General features: G+C 38.6%; 2 protein-coding genes across 2 annotated transcripts in view; one reads left to right on the plus strand and one right to left on the minus strand.

The window, feature by feature from the left end:
* Positions 1-17,880, plus strand: part of LOC136836425 (sialin-like) — a 417,985-nt gene extending 400,105 nt beyond the window's left edge. Inside the window, exon 14 of the transcript XR_010852391.1 lies at positions 13,964-17,880. The gene's annotated coding sequence lies outside the window, so the exon portion shown is untranslated. The remainder of the gene's footprint in view (positions 1-13,963) is intronic.
* The window catches only part of LOC136836666 (muscle M-line assembly protein unc-89-like), a 651,149-nt gene continuing 634,860 nt past the window's right edge, over positions 11,452-27,740 (minus strand). The window contains 13 exon segments of the mRNA XM_067101137.1: positions 11,452-13,677; positions 17,954-18,077; positions 18,401-18,553; positions 18,711-18,910; positions 19,189-19,330; positions 20,512-20,615; positions 20,888-21,078; positions 21,335-21,498; positions 21,650-21,815; positions 22,218-22,380; positions 22,680-22,937; positions 23,860-23,994; positions 24,498-24,644. Coding sequence (XP_066957238.1) covers positions 13,156-13,677; positions 17,954-18,077; positions 18,401-18,553; positions 18,711-18,910; positions 19,189-19,330; positions 20,512-20,615; positions 20,888-21,078; positions 21,335-21,498; positions 21,650-21,815; positions 22,218-22,380; positions 22,680-22,937; positions 23,860-23,994; positions 24,498-24,644 — 2,469 coding nt within the window. The 3' untranslated portion in view covers positions 11,452-13,155.

A 27,740-nucleotide genomic window follows, 5' to 3' on the forward strand; every position in this document is an offset into this window, starting at 1 on the left:
TAGAGCAGAGGGCCATCCATAATATATAGTGTTGTGGCATGGACTCTTTTCACCCTCTATCTTAGAACGCATTGTCCTTCATCCTAATGGACCATATTTCTGAGACCACTCTCAGATTCAGGAGAACGTTTTGACGTTTTAGTGAAAGCTAAGGATGTCAGAGCAGCTTCTACCTCATGAGCTTTCAGGCACAAGATGCCCCTTACTTTTGTTCTGCAGTCGACCTTCTGGATGTGTAATTGTTCTTCACTTCTCAAGCTTTTAATGAAGTTAAAACAATGTTAATATTTTGTAGTACCTTGCAATCATTATTAGTGACTGGCATAATATTGCGGAAGGAAGCATAGGATTTTCTCCTATCTCTCCACCTTGGTGAGGTGTCAATTTTGGAGGAGCTGGGAGGGTACAGTGTACTGTGGGCACCCACCACTCTCAGTGAATAGGTTGTGGTTTTTATTTCAGTGTAGGTGACAGTGTTGTCTGGTTGTTTTATTGTGTTACTGTGCCCAGGACAGGACCACTTTTTGAAGTTTTGCTAGCCTTTGGATAACTCCTTCCCTGCAAAATCTCCACTGATGCTTTGTTAGCCATCAGAACACTCCTTCACTGCAAAACTCCCACTTAAGTAGAGGCACTCCACGGCTATACCGCCAGGCCACTACAGGTTAAGATGAGCACCAACTAGAGACAGTATTTTCCTGCAATAGCTCTTTTGGCTAACCAGGAATGACAAGCATTGTCTTCAATGCTAGCAACTTTCCTGTTTCAAATTTATTACATGTCTTAATGTTTTGGAGTAGAATATGTCCATGTGTCCCACCTCCTGTCAATGTGGGATTCAGCTATGTAATTACTTGGTAAATTACTGTACTTATATAAAAGTGACATTTTTATAATAAAGTAAAGTTTTATATATACTTACCAAGTGATTACAAAATTGGAGCCCTCCCTCCTCCCGTCGCATGGACATAAGGTCACAAACACCATGAGGTTGTCTGCTAAGTTTCTCCTAGTATTCCCATTGGTGGGCTGTACTGGTCACCTACACTAAACAATTGAAGCGCTAGCGCAAATTCTGAATTTAAGCTGCTGGGATAGTTTGAAACTGATATCTATGTAATTACTTGGTTTGAAACTAATATCTATGTAATTACTTGGTAAGTATAATAAAAATTTATTATAAAAATGTCATGTTTGTTTATATACAGAACAAACCCTTGGTTTTAACATAAGAGGAGACTTACTTTTGGTGGGAGGATAAAGTAAGCTTTAGAACCGACTGGTGGTTCAGCTCACTTGGGCTCACTTCTTGGCCAATTGTTAGAGCATAGGAAGGAGTTGTATGCCTCTGATCTCTTAAATGAAGGGTTACTCAACAGCCAGACATCCAGGCTAAGAGACAATGGGAACTCTTGTCTGTTACATACGAACATATGATCCTGTAACATACGAACATCGTACTAAGGAATCTTACCTTACTTACATGAGGTGGAACTTACAGGATCGAAGCCTGTTCGTCGGATTCAGTACTAATATGTACAGTAATGATTGGTTATATTTATACATTTAAGGGAGAATCCAGCTCCCCCTTGTACAGTCTTTTCAGAAGCTTTCCGAGTGTTGGCCGTCATTAGGTCTTCCAGGGGTACCCTCCTTTGTGGGCCTATTGTCCCATTTCTTGTCTTCCCACACCCCAGTGTCTACTGCCATGATGGTTTCCAAAGCTACGGTTTCTGTGATTTCTTCCTGCATTTCCACGGCTGCTCTTCCCTTGTCTTACACCGTCCCATCATCAGCAGTGTCACTTCCATTGGCTTCCATTTCTGGGCCTTCTATGTCTGCTGCATCCAACTCTCTTGTTCAAACTCTGTTGGATAGAGTTGAAGGTGCTCTTTTGAAGAAGTACGGTCGGACCAAGTTGATGAAATCGAAGAAGAGACATCTTTGATCTCCCTCTTCATCCTCGTCTTCCTCTTCCTCCTCTTCTTCCTCGTCGTCTGTTCATTCCATCCTCATCAGACATTGGAAGAAGAAAGACTTCATAGCATCACCACGCAAGAAGATTCACAGGCCTTCTCTGGATTTACTCTCTGCTTCTCCTGCAGCCAATCATCATTCTCTTGACACGTCCATGTTGAACCTGTTCCTGCTTCATCTAGAAGTGCCCCAAACTTACGGTTGAGCAGCTATTCATGGCCGTCATCACCTCATTGTAATATACATGCTCCCATTCTCACAGACGGGACCACAATCCACGCTCTTGCTAACACAGCCTTGACTACTTTCCACGTAACAGGAGCCCTGCATGGCTGCATAGCCAACCACAGCCTTCATCTCCTCATCATAGTATGCGCTCCCATTCTCACAGACGGGATCGTGATCAAGATAAGGCACTTTCTCGTTCTGCGGAAGTTTATGCTCCCAAGTAGGTCTTAGTCCCGGAGCGAGCTTATGCCCCAGTAATTAACAAGGATAGTTTTGTTGCCTCCAGTTCGGCTGACAGGATGGATTGGAGAACCTCGTGACTGATAGAAGGTCCTCTCTCAGATGCAGACAATCGGTTAACTTTATGACAGCCTACTCAGAAGTCATTAAACTCATTCGTGGGTACAATGACTTGGGTGAAGAGACTGCGGCTACCACTTCAGATTTTTCTTCGGGTTGAGAAACCATGGTTGGGCCCAGGAAAGAAACAAAGGCACCTTTGGGGTTGCCATGCTGTAATTATGCTCTCTACGTTTTCAACCAGGTGAATTCTCTTGCCTCTGGATGAGACAATTCACTTCATTCTAGTAGGTCTTTTAAGTTGCCCCCTCCACCACTTCCACAGCGTAGACATTTCTATGTAGCCCCCAAGGCTGCGTAAAGCAAGACGAGTGGATCCAGGCCTGGTTTGATTAGGCCTAGGCCTATCATTAGACCAATTTCAGGTGGATGGCACCTCCTTTACACGCCAAGAGTCAGCTACAATGGAGATAACCACCTCTATGGCATTTCAGGTGGTGTCATGGCTTGACCTGTGGTCGACAACAGTGGGCAAGATCTCTTCTGCCTCCCTGGTTGGTGGCATTGAGGAGAGTGCCACCTTCCTTAGACTGTTGTAGTCTGGCAGCAAGACTATTTCATACTTGGCTTGCTTAACAGCAAATATGTGGGCCAGTTGGTTACTGAAGAGGAGAGATTTTGCCCTCTCTAAGGTCTCCAGATTTGTTGGCATGGATGGAGATATTCTAAGCTCCTCATTTCTCTTTCCCAAGGACCAGGTTGACGTGGCAGTTGACAGACGGAGAGCAGACAACAATGACCGTCTTCTGATTTCTCTTTCCCAAGGACCAGGTTGACGTGGCAGTTGACAGACGGAGAGCAGACAACAATGACCGTCTTCTGCACCAAGCTGTCTCTAAATCGTCCGGTCCTTCTTGTGCTAATGTAGTTAAGCCCAGACCTCAGACTGTGTAAAATTCGCTCAAAAGACCTCAAAAACCTTCTCCTTCTCCAACTAAGAAAACTTCTCAGCAGCGTCCTTTCAGCCCCGTTCTTCCAGACCTGGGAGAGGAGGCAGAGGCAGGGCTAGAGGAGGAAGACAGTAGAGGGAGCACCCCTCCCCACTCACTGCCTTTGGTGGGGTGGTGCCTGGCAGACCATTGGGCAACTTTGCAGCAGTACGAAGTGGAGACCTGGGCAATGGAGACCTGGGTAGTAGATGTTCTACGGGTGGGATATCTACTTCCCTTCGGGTTTCCTCCTCCCCTCTCTTGAGTGTCCACTTCGCCAAGGAAGGTATACTCAAGGTTCGCTAAAGTATCTAGCTCTCCAAGAGGAAGTGAGGAAAATGATGGAAAAAGGAGCTGTGGAGGTTGTGAAGGATCAATCCCCAAGGCTCTACAACCGTGTTTTTCTGGTTCTGAAAGCATCAGGCGGTCGGAGACCAGTGATAGACCTAAATCTTCTCTCAACCTTTTCATCAGAAAGACTTGGTTCAAGATGGAAACTCCTTGCACAGTTCTAGCAGCCATCAGGAAGAATGACTTCATGCTCACGATAGACCTGAGGGATGCATATTTCTAGATTCCAATCCACCAATCTTCTAGAAGTTTCTTTGCTTCAGTCGGGGAGAGATAGTTTACCAATTCAAGGTGCTTTGCTTCGGCCTTTCAACTGTTCCACAGGTTTTCACAAGAGTGTTCTCCCAACTTTCAGCCTCGTCCCATTCTCATGGGTCATGCATCCTGAGATACAGTACTTCGACGACTGGCTGGTCCTGGCAAGTTCTCGGGTAAAGTTAATCCAAGACAGGGACTGTCTACTCCAGTTTTGCCACAGCCTTAGCCGAGTCAAAGGATTGTTTACCTGGGCATGCATAAACTGTAGAGATAACAGCGGCAAGGGTCTTTCCATCAGACCAGCGCATCGACAAGTTCAGGACTGTCGTTCAGTCCTTCCTCGTCAGACAAAAGCAGCCAGCACGTCAGTGGCAGACCATTCTAGGTCACGTGTTGTCCTTGGAGAAGCTTGTTCCTCACGGACGTCTCCACCTTCGATCCCTTCAATGGAGATTTTGGTCCTCTTCAAGGGAGTCTCCCTTCTTCTGGGTTCCTCTCTTAGCATGGTGGCTGGACAGCAGGAACCTGACCATTGGAGTGCCTCTTCACTCTCCCCCTCTGGAGATTCTTATGTTCCCAGATGCCACGAATGAGGGTTGGCGAGCAAACTTGGAAGATTTGACTTCAGGGGTGTGGGATCACCAAGACGAACAGCCTCACATCAACATCCTGGAGCTAAAAGCAGCCTTCCTAGCCCTTCAGGAATTTCAGGAAAGGGTAATAGGGCACTCGTGGTCCTCATGTCTGACAATACCACGGTGGTGCCATATGTCAACAAATAGGGGGCCCTAGTTTCCTGTCAACTTCATGAATTAACAGTACAATTACACCAGTGGGCGCTGACTCACTCAGTGGATCTCTCAGCCAGATACATTCCAGGCAAGAGAAACAGTGTGGAGACAAGCTGAGTCATCAGGGTCAAGTGCTGGGAACAGAGGTCACTTCATCTGGAAGTAGAGGAAAGGCTATTCCATTGTGGGGAAGGCCCATAGTAGATCTCTTTGCAGCCAGATACAACAGGAAACTAGAGGCATTTTGTTCGGTTGTTCCAGATCCCTGGGCCGTGGTAGAAGATGCCCTGTAACACCCTTGGGACAACCTGGACGTTTATGCCTTTCCCCCCTTTTGCCTGATCCTTCAAGTAATCAACAGAGTAATGACTTCTCAGAACCTCAGGATGACCCTAGTGGCTCCCTTGTGGCCACATGCAGAGTGGTACCCTAATCTTCTAGCTCTGCTAACCAAGGGAGATGCTCCCCGTGGCACAACCTTCTTTACCAACTGCACATCAAGAGGTGCCACCATTTGGTAGGGTCCCTATCTCTTCATGGCTGGAGACTATCCAGAATCTCTTGCGAGCAAAAGGCTTTTCTCACAGAGCAGCAACAGAGATATCTGGCTATCTCAGAAGATCATCTACAGCTGTGTACCAGGGAAAATGGGCCGTCTACAGTGATTGGTGTCGTCAGGAGGGTTTTTCTCCAGTCGGGACTTCTATTCAGCAAGTAGTGGACTTCCTTGTATTCCTCCATAGGGAGAAGCTACTCTCTGTGTCAGCCATCAAGGGCTGTAGATCTGCTGTAGGATTAGTTATGCGTTTGAAAGGTGTAGACCTTTCCGCCTCATAGGAAATCTTTATGCTTCTCAAAAGTTTTGAACAGCCCTGTTCCCCGAGAGATCTTAAGCTTCCTATTTGGGATTTGACCCTGGTACCTAGCAGCCTCACTTGTGCTCCATACGAACCCTTACAGGGTTCATCAGACAGAAATTTAACCCTCAAAACGGTCTTCTTACTGGCGCTGGCTTCATCAGAGAGTAGGTGAACTTCATGGACTCTTTTGATGTTAAACACTCGAAGGGTTGGGGGTCCATAGCCTTCGAATTTGTCCCAGAATTCATAGCTAAGACTCAAAATCCCTTGGTTTATGATGACAGGTTTGAGTCATTCTCGATCCCCTTCCTTGGAGATTTTGTTAACAACCCAGACAAATTACTTTTATGTCTTGTCAGGGTATTGTGTAGCTATCTAAAAAGGACTCAACATCTCATACCTGAGTGTTAAAGACTGTTAGCACAGGCCAGAACAAGAAAAAAGCGTCCAAGAACACCATCTCCTTTTGGCTATGTGAAGTGATTAGACAAGCATACAGATGCCAATGCAGTGCATGCAAGAGCCCATGATGTTAGGGGCTTTGGCCTTTCCATTGCTTTCAAAAAGAACTTGTTGGTTCATAGGATACTGAAGGCTGGTACATGACTTCGCCAAATGACCTTCACATCCTTCTATCTCCAGGACATTGCCCATAGGTCCTTGGACACTTTTTCCTCGGGTACAGTGGTGGCCGCTCAACAAGTTGTGTAGCTCATCCAGTGCCTCTAGTGGGACAGTTTGTGTCTTGCCAAAGATGTTGGTTATGAAAGTGAGAGTGAATGGGATGACTGGTCTTCTTTCTTTTTCTTTCTTTTCCTCCTCTTATGTTGGGCAGCGAAGAGATTTGAACCATCATTTGCTGGAACTGGTTAGATACAGGTGAATGAGCACTCATTCTGATGTCATATATGATTGTTCCCATACAATACACATTCTTTGGTAAAAGCAATTCCTTTCCTCTCTCTGACAAGAAAAGAGAGGAACTGACAACAGAACACGGTTGGTAGTTAACGTGAGTTTTGTTGTCTTCGACAGTTACAGGTTCTTTTCCTTCTTCCAAGACGCATTGTAGATAGTGTTATGCATGTAAGATTCCTTATGTAGTGCCGCATGCAAATGCTTACACAACGAGTGTGGGAACTCATCATGCTTAAATGTATAAGTACAGTATAAACAACTGTTATTGTATTTGTATCGAATCCAACATACAGGCTTCGATCCTGTAAGTTCTACCTCATATATGTAGGATAAGGTTCCGTAGTATGATGTTTTTGTGTAACAGGATCATGACAGACAGGAGTTCCCATTGTCTCCTAGCCTGGATGTCTGGCTGTTAAGTAACCCTTCGCTTAACAGATCAGAGGCATATGACTCCTTCCTATGCTCTAACAATTGGCCAGGAAGTGAGCCCAGGTGAGCTGAACCACCAGTCAGTTCTAAAGCTTACTTTATCCTCCCACCAAAAGTAAGTCTCCCCTTATGTTAGGACCAAGGGTTTGTTTTGTATATGAACAAACAACAAATTTTAAATCATTCTGTATTTTTCATAACTAACAAACCTGAGGTCTTAATGTACATGGCCCACCTCAAGCCACCCCTCATACAGTTACCTGGGCTGAAAAAAAACTGAAGCATCACAGCATCTACGAGGGGGAAACCAGGTCGGGCTCCGCCCACCTCTTTCCCCCATTGGCTATCTCCTGTTGCCACCAAAACTTTGTGCTATTAATAACCGGACTCCAGCTAGGCGCTTGAGAAAATCTCCTTACATTAAGATCTCAGGTTTGTTAGTTATGAAAAATAAAAATTGATTTAGAATTTGTCATTTTTGATAATTGTTAAATTTCAAAACTTACATCTCTTACACTGACAAAATTAATTTTCAAAATTTTATGCATTATAAAATAATAAACAGCAAAGGCTCAAATTTTGCTGGGGTAGAACAATGAGAGCTTTTAGACTTGTAATCTAACTGCTACAATTAAAAAATTGTGAACATAAATGTAGCCATCTTAAGAACAGCTGCTAATATGTGTATAAATATTGCCAAATGATTAATTCAAGGGGAAATGACCAAATGTAATAGGACTGTAAGCAATGCAAAGTCTGCTACTGAAACACTATGTTTGTAGGGTATAATTACACTAATGGCATTAAAAGGGAGGCAAGTGAAGCACTATATCATGAGGAATGAGGGTTAATTTTGACATAACATAATCTTTTAGGAACACCAGATACGAAGACCTATCAAATTCTTGACCCTTTATGATCCTATCCCATGTGACATAGAAAACACTGAGATTTTGATGAATGTGCAAGATTGTGCATGTGGTTAATGCTCTTGTCTTCTAAATAAAATGGCATGACTGAAGCATGCAACAAACCACTTGTGGTGGTGCAAGTAGTAATGGGTCCTAATTGATTCCAAAAGCCAGTGGAGAGAGTATTTGTAGTTCCTTAATTAGTCAATTTGAAATAAAAAAGAAAATTTCATAAAGATTTATAAATTTACAGGGTCATTTATATTGTGGAAAACTATTGGAATTGCTAATGCATTATACATTTAACTGCTGTGCATTACCAGAGGTTAATGATGATAATCTTAGGGAAGGGTAATACATATTATGACAACTTAGGCTCATGAAAGCACCAGGTGTGAAGATATGTGAACTCTTGATATTCTCAGATTCTGATTCTTAATATGAAGTTATAGTAGAATTGTTACTTATCAACATAAAAGCCTTAAAGTTGCACAGGGGTACTGTGCTCTGTAGCTGACACTATGTGAAATTGTCAATCATCAGTTTCATGCATGTTTGTTAGCTGATGTCTTTTAAGTTGGGATGTTTTTTTCAGTTAAGTGTTTTGTGTGCTCATGTAGGATTCCATGATTGGTACAGTACTTTGGTTTTGATGTGTTGAACTTACCCTTCAGACGTTTATTAAGTTTAGCGTACCTATATATTAAATTTCTAGGACCTTATTCACTAACTTGATTTTTCAGCACCTACACAGTTGAGTACAGTATTGACAGAAGATCTGGCTTGTAAATTTGACTGTCATAGATTAATATCATTTGCCAGTGTTCTGTTTTTACTTCAGGTGTGATTTGCTTCAGTCAAGTTATTGCTGTCTTGTTATGTTAATGTACAGTATATATTTAAAGAAAACATTGAGTGTTGCATAGGCTAGTATCAGTTCTCTCGTACTAACCAGGAATTTCTTCATATGTTCAGTATAAAAACTTTTTCTTTGCTGTAAATGTACAGTAATATTTTTCCTGCACAAATATTTCTGTGCACTGTAATTTGTTGTGAAAGCATGGAAAGGATCAGGTTAAAAACTACACAATACAGTACAGTAATATGATATTGAGAGCTACCGAGAGTATCAGATGCTTTGGAAAAAGGAAGCAGCAACTTCTTTAACTTTAACACCTCAATCTAAAGACTTCAGCACCATAATCTAAAGTATAAGCACATTTTTATGTTTGGTTTTGGTATATATAGTATATATATATCAATATTGTATGATAATGGTTGTCGTTATCATAAACCACTTAACTTAGAGATGGAAAAGGTGCTCGATGCCATTGTAGATGATGAAAACAATCCAAAAAAGGGGACAAACACACAAAAAGAAACGATTTATCACGTGCTAGAAAATGGAATGAAGTGCAGGTGGCGCTGGTGTCGCCGTCCTGGTGGGTGTTGAGTGTGGGGGCTGTAACGGCTCACCGCTCTTTTACGGGGTTTTGATAAGGGAGAGATCTTTTCAGTATATTTCCGTGGTAGTGGTATTTCACTCGCCCCTTCATTATACCGACGTCTTCCTAGAAGGCCTCGACTGAGGGTAGTAACCCCAGCTTTCCGGGAGCTCTTTTTCTCTGTATATCTAGCATTGTTATACCTAGAAATTCGTGCTGTAATGGAATTTCACCGGGTGACACGGGACCTTCCTCAGAAATAGATTTTTCCTCTGTCAAAATCCCTTTTTTGTTAAATTTTGTGGTTTATGAAATTGGATGGGGCTCTTTTAATGTCATTTGACGGCACAATAAACTACTGGTCATACTCAACTACTGTACAGTATTACTGTATGTACCATTTTGCCTACTGTTTTGGTGAAAATGGTCCAGAGGAAGTTTTTTGGAACAAATTAATACAGTAGTATGTGTGTACGATGTCTCTTTAAGGCAAAACCCATACACCTGGGGTTTTGGCTTCATTTTCGATGATTGTCCAGTCAAGTGGTTTCTTGAATAAAATTTTATAATAGTGAGATACACATTCTAATTTCCTCTAGGATTGTTGATTTCATCCAGAACAGGAGACTGATTTTTATTTGCTCCACAGGTTGCAATCAAATGTTTGTCAAAAGTGCAGTATCTAAAATGCAGTAAAGGTGCTTTGGATTTGAAAAAATTACTGTATATCTGCACCTTAAAACAATTCCCATCAGATTACCAGTTGAGTCAAGGTTTTTATGTTTGCAGTGAGTGCGAATTTAATTTTGTGTAAGACCTTAATCACTTGTTCTTGACAAAGACATATCCTATGAAATAAGCAGCTGAATTTCTTAACTTTGGACTTTCACTGATGAGATTTCCATGTAAGTGTCTGAGAAGCAGTACAGTATCAATTTTCTTGTAGCTGCTATCATTCCAATTCACCGAGCTACTCTGCAGAATTAAAGTAAAGCAAGGGACTAATCATAGTAGGCCCTGACTGGGAAATTATCAGTTCTTTTCTCCTCCCAATAGGGAGCAATATTTTTTACTGATTAATACTTTACAGAATGTTGGACTTGTAATAGGCATAAAAAGCTAATACTTGGGTTTGTAAAAATCTAGTACACTAGTGATATATTAGTGTCAACAGGGAACCCTCCCTTACACTTACTCAGGGTGTTTGGAGTCTTGTTTCCAAGTCTGGCAGTTTATTTGCCTTTGGGGTCTCATTATTTAAACAAGCATTGAAACTATGGCAGAAATCTTTAACTTTGTCTAAGTTGAAATGATCTGATTGTGGGATGTGGATCTCCAAGTACATTCCTTTTGCACACACCACCTTTAAACCTTTTCCAGGCTTTCTCAAGATTGGGGACCGTTTCCATTTGGTTGGTTTAGCCTGAATGTTTGCCTTTCATTGTTACAGTTCTTTAAGTTATTGTAAGACAGGTGGTTTGTTGTAACTGTAAAGTGTCTAGTTTTTATGAGACATTTGAACAGGTTGGTAATATTTTGGACAAATAATTTTTCTGGTCAGAAGGTCCTGTGTTGTTGAACATAGGATCATAACTAAAGGAACTTTGGTAGATTATGAGTTTTGATGGAGGGAAAATGTAACTAAAATTCTTCAACAATTTCTAGAATCAGTTCTTCAGGCCTTTGTTCAGTACAGTATTTTAAAGGCATGATTATACTTTTATTAGTTCTGTTAAAAGGGAAACTTGGGAAAATTAAAGTTCTAAAATTGTGATGTACAGTATAAAGATAAATTTGCAGGTATGAAATTTTAGGCTTATTTATGACCATAAAGACCTCTCAAGATGTAGCGCAACTAGTTTTTGATATGATAACAGTACTTACTTAGGGAAGATTTACAATTGCTGTAGTATTTTGAGTTAGGCATGATTTGCACCTCAGAAATGGAGGCATGATTTGCACCTCAGATATGGAATAGGTAAAGTACAAAATTCAAATAAATCTTTTAATGTTCTTAACAACAATATCATGCACATAAATGGGTGATGTATCTACAATATCACAATACCAGTAGCTACACAAATACTTCATTAACCACTCGCTATCTACATTGTATGTATGGGATGGAGAAAATTTCCATAAAGGAAGAGGTGATACATGTTCCAATGGTCAATTCCATATTTCTACAATTGTGTGACAGTACAAAATTTTATAGTTTGGGGAGCTTATCAGCCTGCAGTATCTACCTTGTTATGATAAACAGTGCTTAGATACCCCTTAATGTTTCTCTCATTAAACCTAAATATCTACAATCAGCAGGTTAAATATACTCATTATGAAAATTAGCTTTCGGTAATTAAAAGATTGCACAGTACTGTCAAACAATGTAAAATGTCTTGATGAAACATTACCATTATTACCTTCCACTCATGGTCTTAACTTTTTTAATAAAATTGTATGGGATATTTCAAACTAAAAATTACCTATTCTTGCAGAAATAATTTAATTGAAACTCAAGCACAGGTAAATGCTATTTTTAATCTATTATAAGGGGCATTAATTAGGTCTGCTGTAATTAAATTAAAGTTGCAACATATTAAGTTAATGATTGAGAATGAGGTTAATTTAAGATGCAGTTTCACTGAAACCTTTATGATTTGGAAAAAATGTAGGAATAAACATATGACTATCTTGAGGATTCGATACAGATGCAAGAGAAACATGTGGAATGATGTCAGGCAAACAATCTAACTAGATCATCTATACAAATTTGTTTGGCACTGCACTGAAATAGATAATGATTATATGAAGCCTGTCATAACACACACAAACATCAAATTCACAGGATATTGGGCTTTTATATCACCAAAGAACGGAAAATAAAGATATGGTACCATAGAAAACGTTGGCAAAAGTTTTAATTCAGGCACACTTTTGTCCAATTCTTCCTATGGTAAAAGTAAGGTTAATTAATTTATATAATAGTTTCTTCCATTGACTTGCTTTGTGATGCTATAGTTCATGATAATTCATATACATCATCTGGTATATATACTGTATATATAAAGGTATAAGTATAAAAAATTATCATCAGCCTCTCATACGTGAGTATCGAGGCTGGTCGACATTGTTACGAGCACTTCATATTTCTTCTTGAAATGTCTCAAACACAAGGGACATTTTTGAAGTCGTTAGAAGCTCTGTAGCTAAGCCTCAATATAAGCCAACATATTTTGTTGACAATTCACGACCCAGTCATGAAAAAGTAGTAAGTGTCTAATCGACTCCATGTATGAGGACATGGATTGAGTAGACATTATATATCCACTAATAGAGGAACTTCACCGCATTTCCAAGGTCCAACACCATCAGATGCACTTTGAACAATGCGAACACACCTGCTTTGCTAAAGAACATGGACAGCTTTGCCCTTTGCCACATCTACTTGTTTGTATGATACAGCGAAAGTACAATAATTATGTAGTTAGGTATAAACACAAAATTTTTCACTGATAGGCAACTGTATTGAAAAGTAGAAAGAAGATAGCAAAGTAGCTACTATCTCCAAAGTTCCATTATATTTACACATTATACAACTTTCATCCTCAGCAATTCAGTCCATGGACATTAATACAAATATATATAGATACACATTTTTACGGTATGATTTTTACAATTCGGCAGATCCTTTCAGTTTAAATTCTTGAATGGGCATTTATCATTGAATCAGCAGCAGCAGATTTCACCAGCAGAGCCTCCCGGGATATCTTACGTTGAGAGGATCCAAATCCACTCTTGCTGATATAATCATCATCACATACGGCAGAGTCCACAGATGACTGCCAATCTAGAGAAGGTGTCTTTCCACTTTGGAGAATATTGCGTCCTGTAACAGCACGACCATTAGTCAGACCAAACTGGTTATTTTGAGGATTTTGGGTGTTATCATCCACACTAAAGGAACACTCACTAATACCAGAATCACTCCTTTCGCTGATAACACTGCCTGAAGAGCGGGTGACAGGAGGACATCCCTTTGTCTTGGCAAGGGAATTCAACCCAGGAGAATTTGTTGGAGGGGGTGTAGATGGGGAAGTAGGTGTGTGGGCATGGTTCTCGGGAAGAGGCGACAGTCGGGTAGGAGATGATGGCTGAGAGCTGCGACGATTAGTTAGGTTGGCCATACGTCCAAGGGCACGGATGGCATTACCAGTTTTCTAGAACAAAAAAGATTATAGCACACCATGCTATTAGTAAAAAAACAAACACAGTTTAAATTAACCAAGAAACTCAATTTCTAAAGGATTTTGTATTAGGAAAAAGGGCCTATTTAATCTACAGTATTCCACACCAATAGGGTAAAACTGAACTACTGAGTGATATCTAGAACAATCCATTGTAATTTAGCACACATGAGTTTTTTGGGTTAGAAAAAAAAGTAAATAATGACTTTTTTTAAAATCTTAGTAAACTGACATTAACTCTTATGAACTTTTATTTCAGCTTCCTTGGAGGGAATAAAAATTCAGTTCACTCAGCCAGATTCCTCCTCTCAACAGAGTAGACCATATCTAGATACGACTGTCTTAGACCACCAGTTCTGACATGAATATCCTTCCCCCTCATCCCCATTGCAGCAACTGGTGCCAATGTACTATGAATGCCAGTGTTATGTCCTTCCTCAAGACAGTGTGATTTTGAGGAGATCCATCAGCCCCATTGTGATATCAAGCAGAAATTAGGCCCTCAACAAGAAACTCAAATTTTAAGTAAAGAGAAGAAACCTCAGGGCATAAAGAGAATGGCCTTTCATGTTAATATTTATATTAACCCAGTCCATCAACACCAAAGCCCTCAACTACAGTATAACGGGAATCATTACATTTGGAACCAAGGCACAAAGCAAATATTTTTTGCACAAAAAGGGTAGATGTACACTAAATGTACAAATAAACTACTATTTAAGAAGTTGCTAGTAATGCCATGTTTAAATATTGTTAAACTTTCAGCACTAAATGTAGCAGCCAAGACTTCAAATGTTGATCAAATAGTTGAAGGCTCTGATATTGGCAGATAAAAAGTACTTGACAGCAATTCAGATGGTACATAAATGCAAATCCCATGCCCCTGGTTTTGACATCAGTTGAGAGACTACTGTCAGGAAGGAAATAAATTGATCAACAAGACTGTCCTGCAACAAGAACTTCAACACCAAGATTCTAGGAAGCCTGTCCATGCTGACATAATTCAACACCAACATGAAGGAAACTCTCTACAATGTTTATCAGATGGATTTGAGGAAATGGATTAACTCCTCAGCCCCAGTATAAAAAGACACTTAACAAGACCTCAAATGTTGAGTAAACAGAAGAAACCCCAGGATAGGTGGACTTGGCCCTTGATGTAAAGATGTACAGTAACCTAGTGCATACCAAGGCCTTTGTCTACTGTAGTACAGGAAATTGATCTTGCTAAGCAGATATCCACATAAAAATGGCAGATGAACAATAAAATGTACAAATGAACAATTGTGTGTTCATTTACCAGTTTTTGTGTATATCTGCTTAGCTAGCTTTTGGCTCCAAAACACATTTCCTGTACTACGGTAGCCAAAGGCCTTGGTGTGTTCTAGGTTACTTTACTTCTTTACGTCAAGGGCCCTCTCTCTCTCCATCTGCCATAGCATTTCTTATATTTACTCAACATTTGAATTCTTGTTGAGGGTCTCCTTTCTGCTAGACATCATAGACTTTGATTCGAGGATACACTGTATTCTCTCTTCAACACCACACTTAGCATTGAGGGCCTGATGTAAAAGACTTAACTCCGGAAGTACTTCCATCCATCAGCTGAACATTTTCAAGTTCACTTCCCCCTGCTGTTTATGATGTTAATGTTAACGTTGAATTATCTAGCCACTGACAGGTTTCCTAGAATCTTAGTGTTGGAGTTTTTATGTTGATGTCAAACTAGTGGTATGGACCTTAAATCTGTGTACATACCATATGGATTGCTGTCAAGTGCTTTTTATCTGCTGGTATCAGTGCCTTCAACTATCTGAACGTCTGAAGTCTTGGCCCCAACAACCTTATTGTTAAAGATTGAAGAGGATTTACACCAAGACATTAAAGCAGCTTTTAAGTAGGCTGCTATAAATTTAAATAAATTGCTAATAATTTCCATAATGTGCAAATATTGTAAAATACCTTATGGAGCAAAGTTGCCAGTAATTTCCATGATGTACAAATATTGTAAGTACTTTATGAAGCAAAGATTTCTGCAACAAAAACTTCAGTACTAAGAGACTAGGAAACTTGTCAATGGCTAGATAATTCAACACCAACATATACAGCAGTCAGTGGCTAGATAATTCAACACCAACATATACAGCAGTGGAAGGATATTCTTCAACCAGAAATGTCAAGTACTGTATTAAGTAGACTCTGAACAAGAACTCAAGTGCTGATTAAGCAGAAGACATGCAGCACAGATAGAGAAGGCTCTTTGTAACTTGGTCGTCCATCAACACTAAGGCGTTTGATTAAACCACTGTAGTACAGGAAATGTTTTTGGAATGAAGATAGCAAGCATACATCCACACAAAAATGGCAGATGATCGCTGTCAAAATAAACTACTAAGAAGTTGCTATGAATGCCACATACCTTCAACAACCAGATGGCAATTCTTGATACCTAACATAGGTGTATTGACACTTAACATCTACAGCAGAATCAAAGGCAGCTCCATATTACTGAAGTGATCAGGACATTACATGAAAAGATGCATAATAGGCTGAAGAACTTGTGGAATAGGATGGTGGCTCCTTCCTTTCTCACCTCTGACTTAGGTGGAATGTTGCTGAATGCAGAAACTGGAGAAGAATGTCAACGTCTTGCAGTCATGGAGCCCTTTTCAAATTAACATGTACAGCTAAGTCAAAATCAGCCCCATATCATTGAAGAGTGTTCAGGGCATGACTTGAACAGACATACACATAATAGGCTGAGGAACTTATGGAGTAGGATGGTGGCTCCTCCTTTCTCACCTCAGACTTTGGTGAAGTGTAGCTCTATGCAGAAACTGGAGAGGAATGTCAAGGTCTTGCAGTCATGAAACCCTTTCTAAATTACAAAGTAACCAGCAAACTGGATGAAATTTTGCAGTTCAGTACATAGAATGCTTGAAGAAATACCACAGTACAGTCAGTATATATAATAGTTTCTCTCAAGAACTTCAGTCAATCTAATTGAGAAGCCAACTAGACTGCTGGAAACTTAAGAGTTCAGAAACTTAGCAGTTACACAAAGCCCAATCAAGAGACCTCATTTCTAACTCCAGCTAATGGAGGAATAAATCTACATAAACAGACCAGGAAAACAAAGCTTTATATACAATGAAGTGCTTAACTTAGCACATAATGGGATTGGAGGTTAATCAGTATATATCCAGTGGCAAGTGAGCAGCATCGGTGTGGCCTCAAAACAGCAGCTCAACACTTTCTTCACTGACCATCTTCACAGATGCCAAAGCCTATATGAAGTGCAAGTGCAAGGCTAGTGTACAGTATTTATTTTGAAATCATTTGCAAGAACTCATACTGTACTTGACTTCCTAAAGAAAAAATCATGTATATGGGGATGTAGACAGCTTACAAATAATCTGTTCACTGAAAATTGTAAACAAAGAGCTCTGCATATCATCATCACAGGATCATTCTCAGGAAATATTTACTTCAAAAGTCAACTACTGGCAACAAACAAGAAGGCTCTACAAAATAATGATGGTTCAAGAAAAAATCTTTACAAGGTCATTTGCAGGAGCTATATTGAAATTGTCAGGGCCAGCAGTTCTCCTTTCTGGCTAAATGTGTACCACATTAATTTTGAAGGAATATTTTATTCCAGTTTATCCAGTGGCACATGTCTGAACTGGGTTTTCTCTCGGTTAATCTCACTCTAATGCCAGACAAACTCTCTGCTCCATCTCCACCAAATAGTATTTTGCAAGTTGGAAGAGGTTCAGCTGGGGGAGTAATTTTGTTTTTACAATAATGGAAGTATCTTCCTTCCCTGAAGGTTATAAAGTTAATTGCTGTGAACAGTCATCTGCAAACCTTGCTGGACACCTGATTGTGAAGCTCTGGCTACTGCTAAAAAAAATCTATGGTACTAGCTGTCAAGAGAAAAGTATCTAGACATAGCATGAACTTTATTTTTCCGAGTTGCTGGAGTCAAATTACTTTTGACTTTGTATTTTGTTTTTTTCCTTTTACTGAAAACCTTCCTTCAGACTCCCTAGAAAAAATTCTATATCTCCCTTAGTGACATTTTTATCTTTTAATTGCTGAGATCAGAAGTGACTTTAAAATACAGTGTGCTTGGGCAGGGGCAGTAACATTAATAAAGACATATAAAAAAAATTCTTGTTTTATTACAAGCTATGAAAAAATAATGAAAAAAAACCAGTTTCATCCTTCATGCATAACTACATACCTGCCACTTCCTTCTAATAATGAATTTCTTTAGTTTGTCAGTAGATAAGACAACCTTATTCATGTCCTCTTCTGTCTGTGCCAGCCAGGGATGGTCAAAGCATTGTTCAGCAGTTAAACGTTTTCTGTAAAAGTTGAAAGTACTTAAAATTAAAAACTCGCCTGCACAGGTTATAGTTACAGTCATTTGAAGTTCCACTGTTGGCGTTTATAACTAATTTATACAATTGACAAATTTACACTAGAAACACTTTTTGAAAAGGCTTAAAAAATAATCAAGCAAGAAATTAGTATAGAATACTGATACTGTAACTATGATAGGTAGAATGGAAAAAGGTACATAAGAGCTATGATGAAGCAAGAACCACAAACCTTTTTCTAGTTACCAAATCATGTCATCAATTGTTTCACACAAATTTCAACTACTAAAACACTAGAGAACACTTACTCTTTCTTCTTGATCAGTAAGGATCTGATGAAATCTTTGGCGTCTTCAGTAATGGCTGTGAAAGCATCATCATCGAAGTCGAATTCTGCGCGTGTAATGTTTGCAAATGTTTCAGCATCGTTGTCCCCCATGAATGGAGAAAGTCCAGACAGCCTAAAATATAATACTAAAATATTACTACATACAGTACATAATTTTTAAAACACTGGTTGTTGTTATATTTTCCTCCCAGTGCTGAGTAACAATACAGGACTGATATCAAACATTATCAAATACAAAGTATTAAACGTAATAGTTCCAGTATACTTACAACACGTAGCAAATGACACCAACAGACCACATATCTGAGGAGAAACCTATCAGCTCATAGTTGATAATCTCGGGTGCAATAAATTCGGGTGTTCCAAAGAGAACTCGGCAAGGATCATCAGGGTTGAATCTTCGGGCAAGTCCAAAGTCAATAAGCTTTATCTGGTGGGATGTTCGACGCACACATAGGATGTTCTCGGGCTATAAATGGAAATATGTTACAACTTCAATCTCATGTAAATGAAGTTTTTTCAAACAGCATATGTATCCCCATGTTAGTTAAATGTAGGCAGTATCACAAATAGTAAAAAATATGATGCTCTGATCCAAACTGTACACCTAAATCCCAAACATTTTTAATTTCAACTCGACATACAATACAGTATAATTAAGATGTACTTTTTTTATATACATTGGAATTTCATATCAGTAATGTGTTGGAAAAGTAGGTCTACAATATAGTAAATTTTTTTGCTCACCTTCAGATCGAGATGTACAATGTGACTCTTATGCATGTACGCAACTCCCTCACAGATCTGCCTGACAAACAGGATGCAGTCTCTCTCCGTCAGAGCAAAGTCATCAGCTACTACTCTTTCAAATAGTTCTCCACCAGATATGCTGTAAAACAACACCATACCAATCATTATAGAATAATGACTAATATTATATATCATAATAAAACATTACAGAAATGAAATAATACACTACTGTACTTCAATAAGAGCCCGTGCCAGCACCAGGCTGGCTGAATCTAGGTAGTACTTCAAGACATTACAAGTAATAATGAAACTCCTCCCTACTCCAAGAACCTACAATTAACAATGCAACTCACTGCAATACTCAAAAATACTACAAATATATGAAATACTTCATTAACCCAAAAACACCACATACGTAAGAAAGTGATTCATCACCAAATACCTTTTGATGAAAAATATATAAACAATTACTCACCACCTTAACCAAATAGAGCCAATAGACAGAGTCAACAAATATCAATATAAAATTTCCTCCAGTAGTAAAACTGCCTCCTCCTTGGACTATGCATATACCCCAGAATATCGCAAACAATATGTCCACACTATGCAGTCATAGACTAATGGGTCCAAATCTTTGCCAAAACATATAAGTTTTCCCTGCCTAACAATGCTCCTGTTTTCCCAGCAGAATTATAAGCAACGGGATCAGTTATCATATTAATTTGTAATTCATACCAAACAGAAACCCATCAAAATTAAAATTAAAAGTAAAATTATACGAGGATGGCAGAAAAGTAGAAATTTGTTTGAGTCCTTCCCGTGTAGACATGAAAGGAAATGAATTACCTCAAAACATCCAACGCTGCAACTAAGACGAGATCACCCAGTTATTCCTTTTAATGATTATGTAACATCTCTAAAACCCATTAAAACCGATAAATGGCAGAATATATGGAACAAATAACACAACAGTTAATTAAATCAAGCTCAAAGGAATATTGCATTTGCCATATGAAAAAGGCAGCTGTGCAAGTAATTTGAGCCATGGATATTTGAGTTATGGCCCACATGATCCAATGCCTTAATTTAGAGACTGCAGATTAACACTGAAAGTTACGCATTTGTGTGAATTTTCAAATATAATCGACGACTAATGTCAAGTTATTAAAAAAATTTTAGACCTATATAAAGCTTATTACTGCATATCAAATACAAATCCTTTGGGCCAGCTCTGTGCAGGTAAAGTAGCTCAACAGTCTGGTTAAACCATACAGCAAGTAATACTCTCTGTAATAAAACAGTGCAATCTGCCTTACTTACTATTCCATAACCATGATAATTTCCCTTGGTCTTTCATAAGCAGCTCCAAGTTGTAGTAGCTTTGGATGTCTTAAGGCGTTCATTATGGAAATTTCTTCCCTGACCTGAAAAAAAATTGGGATTTTTTGTACTATAAACATAATGCTTAAAGATCTTTTAGATTTTCTTAACGCCTGTGTTGGGTAGAATTGTTAGGCAAAGTATTCAGAAAAACAGCATTGGTTATTTTTGTGAAAAGTAATGTAAAATTTGCTAAGCTATAAATTTCATTACAAATTCAAGGCATTCAAGGGGAATTTCAATTCATGAGAACCTGTAGTGTTCTGTAATGAGATCAGTTAACAATTACTGTACTTATACTGAAGTTCATTCTTACCTTCTCTTTTTCTGTGGATTTAATGCATTTGATGACTTTAGCTGCTCTTCTTGTTCCACTTTGTGTATCTGTCACCCTATAGACTATTCCAAATCGTCCTTTACCTACTTCTTCGTGCATTTTGTACTGTTTGTCAAAGTTGGCCCCGGCTTCTATCTCGACATTGAGAGGAGCAAAAGCAGTCTCATGATCTGCAACAAAAAATTCAGTTAGTTTTAAGCAGTTTTCACAAAATAACAAAAGATAGGAGGATGTTCCCTAAGCCGATGTAATGATCAACCATAAACATCTTCGCAGAAACACTCAAATCACTTTTATTAAATAAGAAAAAACTAATCTTAACAGTTGGAGATGCTTTGCCTTATGAACACATTAACTTTAGATACTGAGATTTAAAGCAAGATTATGCGCCGTGCAATGCAATATGTATCTGATTTGCTACGATACCTTCTGGTTCAGGTTCATCGTCCTTGTCAGGAGGTGCTGAAGTAGTGACTGGAATGGAGGGTTTGGATGGCTCAGAAACACCATGGATGTTCTGTGCTCGCACCCTGAATTCATACTGGCAATTTGTGTCTAAACCTTGAGCAATATACGAAGTAGAGTGACACCTGAAATGTGAAATTAGACTGTAAGATACAAAAGAAGCATAAAAACTGTATGAGCTTAAACTTTATGGGTAACCTTACATTTTCACTTACTAAGTTTATGGACATCTAGCAAGACAAAATACACATTACTGCACTCTAGCCCGTGGCTTACCCAGAAATCAGAGTGAACCAATCTCCATTTCCAATTTTGTGCGCCTCAACAATGTATCCTGTAACCACTGACCCGCCATCATAAGTAGGGCCATACCAGGATAGTGTGACAGAATCAGCAGTAACTTCACTGTGGTTTGGTTTATCTGCGGGTGGCTCGGGGGCACCTTTAAATTGCAAAGAAAATATACTTTAGTGTTTTACCAAAATCATTACACATTGCTCTTTACAGAAATTAATTACACATGTTTATCACTTTCTGATGTTGTTTATTCTTCACATTACATATAATGTACTATATAATGATATATGGTAACCTTTTAAAATGATTAACCTAATTTCCTTGAATTTTAGGAGTTTTGACATAACTGCAAGTAGAAATGTTTAACTTATTTCAGATGCTTCAAGTTTCTAGTGTGGATATATTTAATAGATGCTTATATACAAGGAACATCTCATAATATGATTATGAACAGGTGAAGCAAAAACTTAGAAAAACCCTGCATAGAATATCATTCTTGCCAACCTATATAGTTGCAACCAGTACAACATCAGTTCTTTCAACTCACTTCCCACAGCTAAAGATGCAAAGGCGGCATGAGCTCCCAAGCTATTTCTGACAACTACAGTGTATTTGTCACAATCTTCTTGCACAATATCGTGTATGATGAGGGTTGTGGTGCCATTCTCCGTCTTTACGCTGTACCGTCCACCATCACATATCTCTTGTTCCTGAAAATCGCAAAATAAAAGTTTACACTTTTTCAAGCCCTCTTAAACAGGGGGGCTTTCATGTTACAGATGATTGTAGTCACGTGTACTTACTAATATTTATATAAAATCTTGTCCAATGCTCCATATATTCCCCCTTTTTTCATTAATGCAATGCACAAGGCTACCACAATCCCAATTTTTGGTTTTTGATAGAACAATTTGTTGTATCTTTGGCATTACCACCAGAAACAGTTCAAGGTTAAAGACAAAACTCGAGAGAGTCAGCTGTCCTAAAAGGTGTTCTAAATAGTTCTTACCTTTTTAAGCCAGGAGACCAAAGGCTCTGGCTTTCCTGTGTAGGTGGCAGTTAAAGTCGCTGACTGGCCCTTGAGGACGGTAACATCCACTGGTCCAGAGATTATTTCTGCACCGACTTCGTCCGAATCTGCTTCACATCCCACAGCTAGTTCCTCGTCTTCCTCGTCCAGATCTTGTCCAGCCTCCTCCTCTTCCTCCTCCTCCTCCTCCTCTTTATGGCTCTCGACGGTTTGGAGGTGCTTTTGAGACATTTCGTGCTACAATGAGATCAACATTTCTATGAATCCCTGGAATTTTTCTCTCGCAAATGTAAATAAACTACAAATACTAATGCTTCCTTTATTTTCAACTGTCAATAGTAATTGCTTCATACAGGACTACAAAAATTTTTAGAGAATAATAATAGTTAACACGAAGTAATCGAATGTCCCTTAAATCAAATCTAAACCTAATAACAAAATAATTATGACTGCACTTAATACTTATACAAAATTTCACGCACAATGTTCATCAATAATTCTGAGATATCAGGCCTGTCTACGACGCCCACCTGAATGACAGGAAACGTCTGCCCGCCATACTGTGCTTTATATAAACTGGGCTCAACATGTTAAAAAAAATTTTACGTTCACCTGAAGAGCAGCCTAGTGTGGCTCTAGACTGTTGTGTTTTTCAGAGATCAAAGGATGTCTTGAGAACAGGTTTTTTTATTTAAATGTTTATAAAACATCCGTGCCAGTAGCTTTAAATTCAATTTATGCATAAAGTTTAATGATGGAGAAACACTGACTACACTACATGTGTTGAACAGAATGCCTCGAAAATTCCCAGTTGCTTATGATAAAAATGTCCTTACACATACAGCAAATCAGACTTTTGTATATGTGTGTATATATATATATATATATATATATATATATATATATATATATATATATATATATATATATATATATATATATATAATGTGTGTGTATGTATAACCACCACAACATTATAAAAAGACTGAAACGCCCCTCATAGAACAAAATGTTACTAGAATTCCCATACTAATACTAACAAATTCGTATACCCTATATAATTGAAAATTTTCAAAAAAGCTATTCGTAAAGAAGATGGGAAACACTGCTAAGCAAGAGTCAACTGAGTAAACGAAGAGTGAATCTTTCAAGATGTTACCTGGTGTTGTTCCTTGGTGATTGAGTCGTACTCGAGCTCACTAACGTTCGAGAGAGAACTGCTGCAACCACTGGAATCGCGAAGACTGGAGCTTCCGTACGCTGAGTCGACACTACCAGTACCGGTGTTGCTGATCTGTAGGGACGAAGTTTTCTATATTTGCGATGTTAAGACTAAAGTACTGAATAATTATACAATGTTCAATAAAATGTACTGCAAATAAAAAAAAAAACTTTTACATTAAACCAGCATTTGTTATTTGGAATAGCCACTTTTGTAGTGCGATTAGACATTTAGAATGATGGGAAGCTCTAAATTTTTAAGCTCCAAATCTCGACATTTTCGTATTACGAATATACAACCTAGTAATGGTGTCCAACTCACAATGATGTACCCATATTAGTTCCTTTAAAGCAGCCACTTGGAGTTTTGAAAAAGTGACAATGTTGTTGAACGAGAGAGAGAGAGAGAAATTCTATTGAAAAAGGTATACTCTTGTCCACACATTTTATAAGTTGGAGAGAGAGAGAGAGAGAGAGAAATTCTACTGGAGAGGGTACACTCTTGTCCACGCATTTTATCAAGTTGAAGAGTCTCATTAATTTGTATGAATAACTGCTGTGTTTCCGTGTCCTCACCTCCTTCAGCATCGGCTTGATCCTAGGCGCCGGGGAGTTTGACGTTCTTGGAGGAGTGAGTCTCGACTGGGCATTTGTGCTGACACTTGAGGAATTGTTGGCGGACGATTTGAAACGGTCTTCTCTGTTGGGAGCGTATAGGTTAACCTGTGTGGGGAGGGAAGAAATGAGATTAAATTACACCATTCAGAACTGTTTATGCAATACATCTCAATGTATATTTATATTTGGTGATTTACTTTATTATTATCATAGCTATTTTTTTTTCTTGCATCAAGGCTTTCTATGATTTAAGAATTACGGAGGCTTGCATTGCCTTCTGGGCTAGTTTCAAAAGAATATTTGTACATTACGAATAATAATAATAATAATTATAATAATAATAATAATAATAATAATAATAATAATAATAATAATAATAATAATAATACCATAAACAGTACATAAAAAACCTCGCGGAGAGTAAGAATTATTTTTAATTATGTAGTAAGATTTTCGTCAAAAACATCGACGTATGTCGCGGGTTCACAATAAAAAGCTTATTCGATAAAACTCTTTGTCTTCGTGAAATTTTGTTATATCACGCGGATTTCCGAGTTAAATTTATTACGGGACGTGACTAAAAGGATTCATACGTTAGGTACCTACACATTAAAGATAGACGGAACGTGCAGTGGGCGTTCCTGCGATGTCGTACACATTTTAGTACTTATTTCTGTAAACCAGTGCTAATACTTCAACTGTTTTAGCTAACAGAAAATAGCTCTTTGTGGGTTGTTGAGTATCAGTTATATTAATATTTTCGTATTCATAATTATTACTCATGAAACTCTATAGGAAGTTTCAAGCCCAACTGACCAGGAACGTTCATAACTACGATGCAACATAGCGCATTCGAAACCATTATGTGGCGAGAAGGCATTCCAACCGTCAATCGTGGCAATCCAAGGTTAGGGACCCTTTAAGTACTGCTGATAAACGAGCAGTTCCAACGATTTAGCAACCCAAAAATGATAGTTCAGACCAACAGTAAATAAAAAGTACTTTCACCACAAAACCACGAACAGGGTACAAGCCTTCTCACGAAAATACAGTATTTCAATATCGTGTGCCTTACAATATCATATCAGGGTAACATTGAACAAGGAGCAATTTTTATTCACAAGCATCATAACGAAACAAAACGTAAAAAAATAAAAGTGTGGGTGGGTGTTGGGTGGTAGTGAAGAGGAGAATATAAGTGAAACGCTGGCTGAGCTGCAACAGGACTCGTTAAAAAAGTACACCCTAAGAATAGCCAAATGAAGCAGACACTTATAAAATGTAAACAACGCAGCCCTACCGAACTCTTGTAACAAAGAATGTCGAATTCGTGAGGCTGAAAGATCACCTTCGTTTGTATTTTGTGTTGCTATGATTGGCAGAAATATTGCAATATACCTGAACTTCTGTAAATGTTAAGTCTGCTGACTACCCCGTTGTAAAAGATGCTGTGCGCTACGATTTAGTCAATTTGATTCGATTTTACTCCAATGATGATATAAACGCTTTCATAACTGAGTAATGGTCATGGCATTTTAGAAACAACCCTTTAATCTACACTCAACTGTAAAGTCATTACGGAATAATTATGTATGGAAGACTGATTTATTGATATAGATTTGCTATATACCTCTATGAGGCAAAATTTTATTCCAACGTCACCTCCAGACTAAGGCACATCTTTCTTTTTCTTTGCATATTCGTAAAGGAGATTATTTTCTGAGGCAAGTCTGTCGTCACCTCGAGAAGTCTTAGACTATCTTTTCTTTTTTTTACAGCGTAAAATTATTTGCACACCCGTCTCACGTTCCCGCAGGGATAAAAAGAAAAAAAATGAATCCACTACCTAGTAATCGCATATTCATTACCCTTGGGATCTTCTTCAAGATACTAAGAATAATAAAGCGGTCTCTCTAAACAATCGAGTTTTCTGTACAGCCCCTACAGCGTATAATCAAGGCCACCGAAAATAGGTATATTTTTCAGTGGTCTCGGTATAATGTGTATGAGCCGCGGCCCATGAAACTTTAGCCACGGGCCGGTGGTGACCTATCCTACATCGATGTCAGAAACACGATTTTGGCTAACTTTAACTTTAATAAAATAAAAACCACTGAGGAGGCTAGAGAGCTGCAATTTGGTATGTTTGATTATTGAAGGGTGGATGATCAATATACCAATCCCGGCCCTCTAGCCTCAGTAGTTTTTAATATCTGAGGGCGGACAGAATAGGCTAAAGTGTGGACGGACAGACAAAGCCGGCACAAGAGTTTTCTTTTACAATAAACTAATAAGTATTTTAACGCTATGCATCCAGCTTTATCACCATAAACGGCACAACTGCTACAATTTCTTTCATCCAAATAACCAATTAGGCGGTAAGACGTTAAAACAGTTTATAGTAAGGGTCCTTCATAGGAAAGTCGAGTGTTTTTTTAAGCCCTGGTGTTGGTTTTGCTTTAGCTGACCTTGAGTTTTTGACTGTGAAAAAAAAAATTGCTGCTACGCACTTCTTAGACAATGATATGCAACTAATGTCACTAACTGCGATGCGTGCTAACATTTCTGTATGACCTTCATTTGCCCGGAGGGCAAATGAAGGTCATATAGAAACTCTAACTTTGCTCTGAGTGAGAATTGCTGCATGCCTTCGGCTTCCAGTTGCACTGCTTTCTTCTTTAAACTTTCACCCATTCTCTTTGTTTCTCAAAAGCTACACGCCCAACTAAAACTTATTTTGCCTTACTTTTTTTTTATCCCTCACTTCAAAACAAAGCCTTTGTCTAAGCTTCTATGACACAGTCTAGAAATATTAATCACTCATCTGATTAAATTACTTCATAATAATGAAATTCAATCCAAAAGATATTCCGTAAATGCGAATAACAAAGTTCTACAGCGCATAATCCCAATGAAATGCTGCCCATAATTCTATATGAATAACACTGTAGATTATGCTCTTCATAGTTAAGTAACACGCTTTGTTTACAGTTGGTATTGCAAAGTAATAATGTATTAAGAAGTATAAACAACCACTTTTCCTGGCCGTTCTCATGATTCGACCAAATCACCAATTACTATTTTAAAAGATATTTATCGTACATTAACCAATTCATAATTGAATTTTCCCTCGCATGAGGTATTTTACTACCAGTCTGCGATGTTCACCATTAAGTACAACCCCCCCCCCCTTTCATAACT

The sequence above is a fragment of the Macrobrachium rosenbergii genome, chromosome 56 (assembly GCF_040412425.1).
Source record: "Macrobrachium rosenbergii isolate ZJJX-2024 chromosome 56, ASM4041242v1, whole genome shotgun sequence".
Classification (NCBI taxonomy): domain Eukaryota; kingdom Metazoa; phylum Arthropoda; class Malacostraca; order Decapoda; family Palaemonidae; genus Macrobrachium; species Macrobrachium rosenbergii.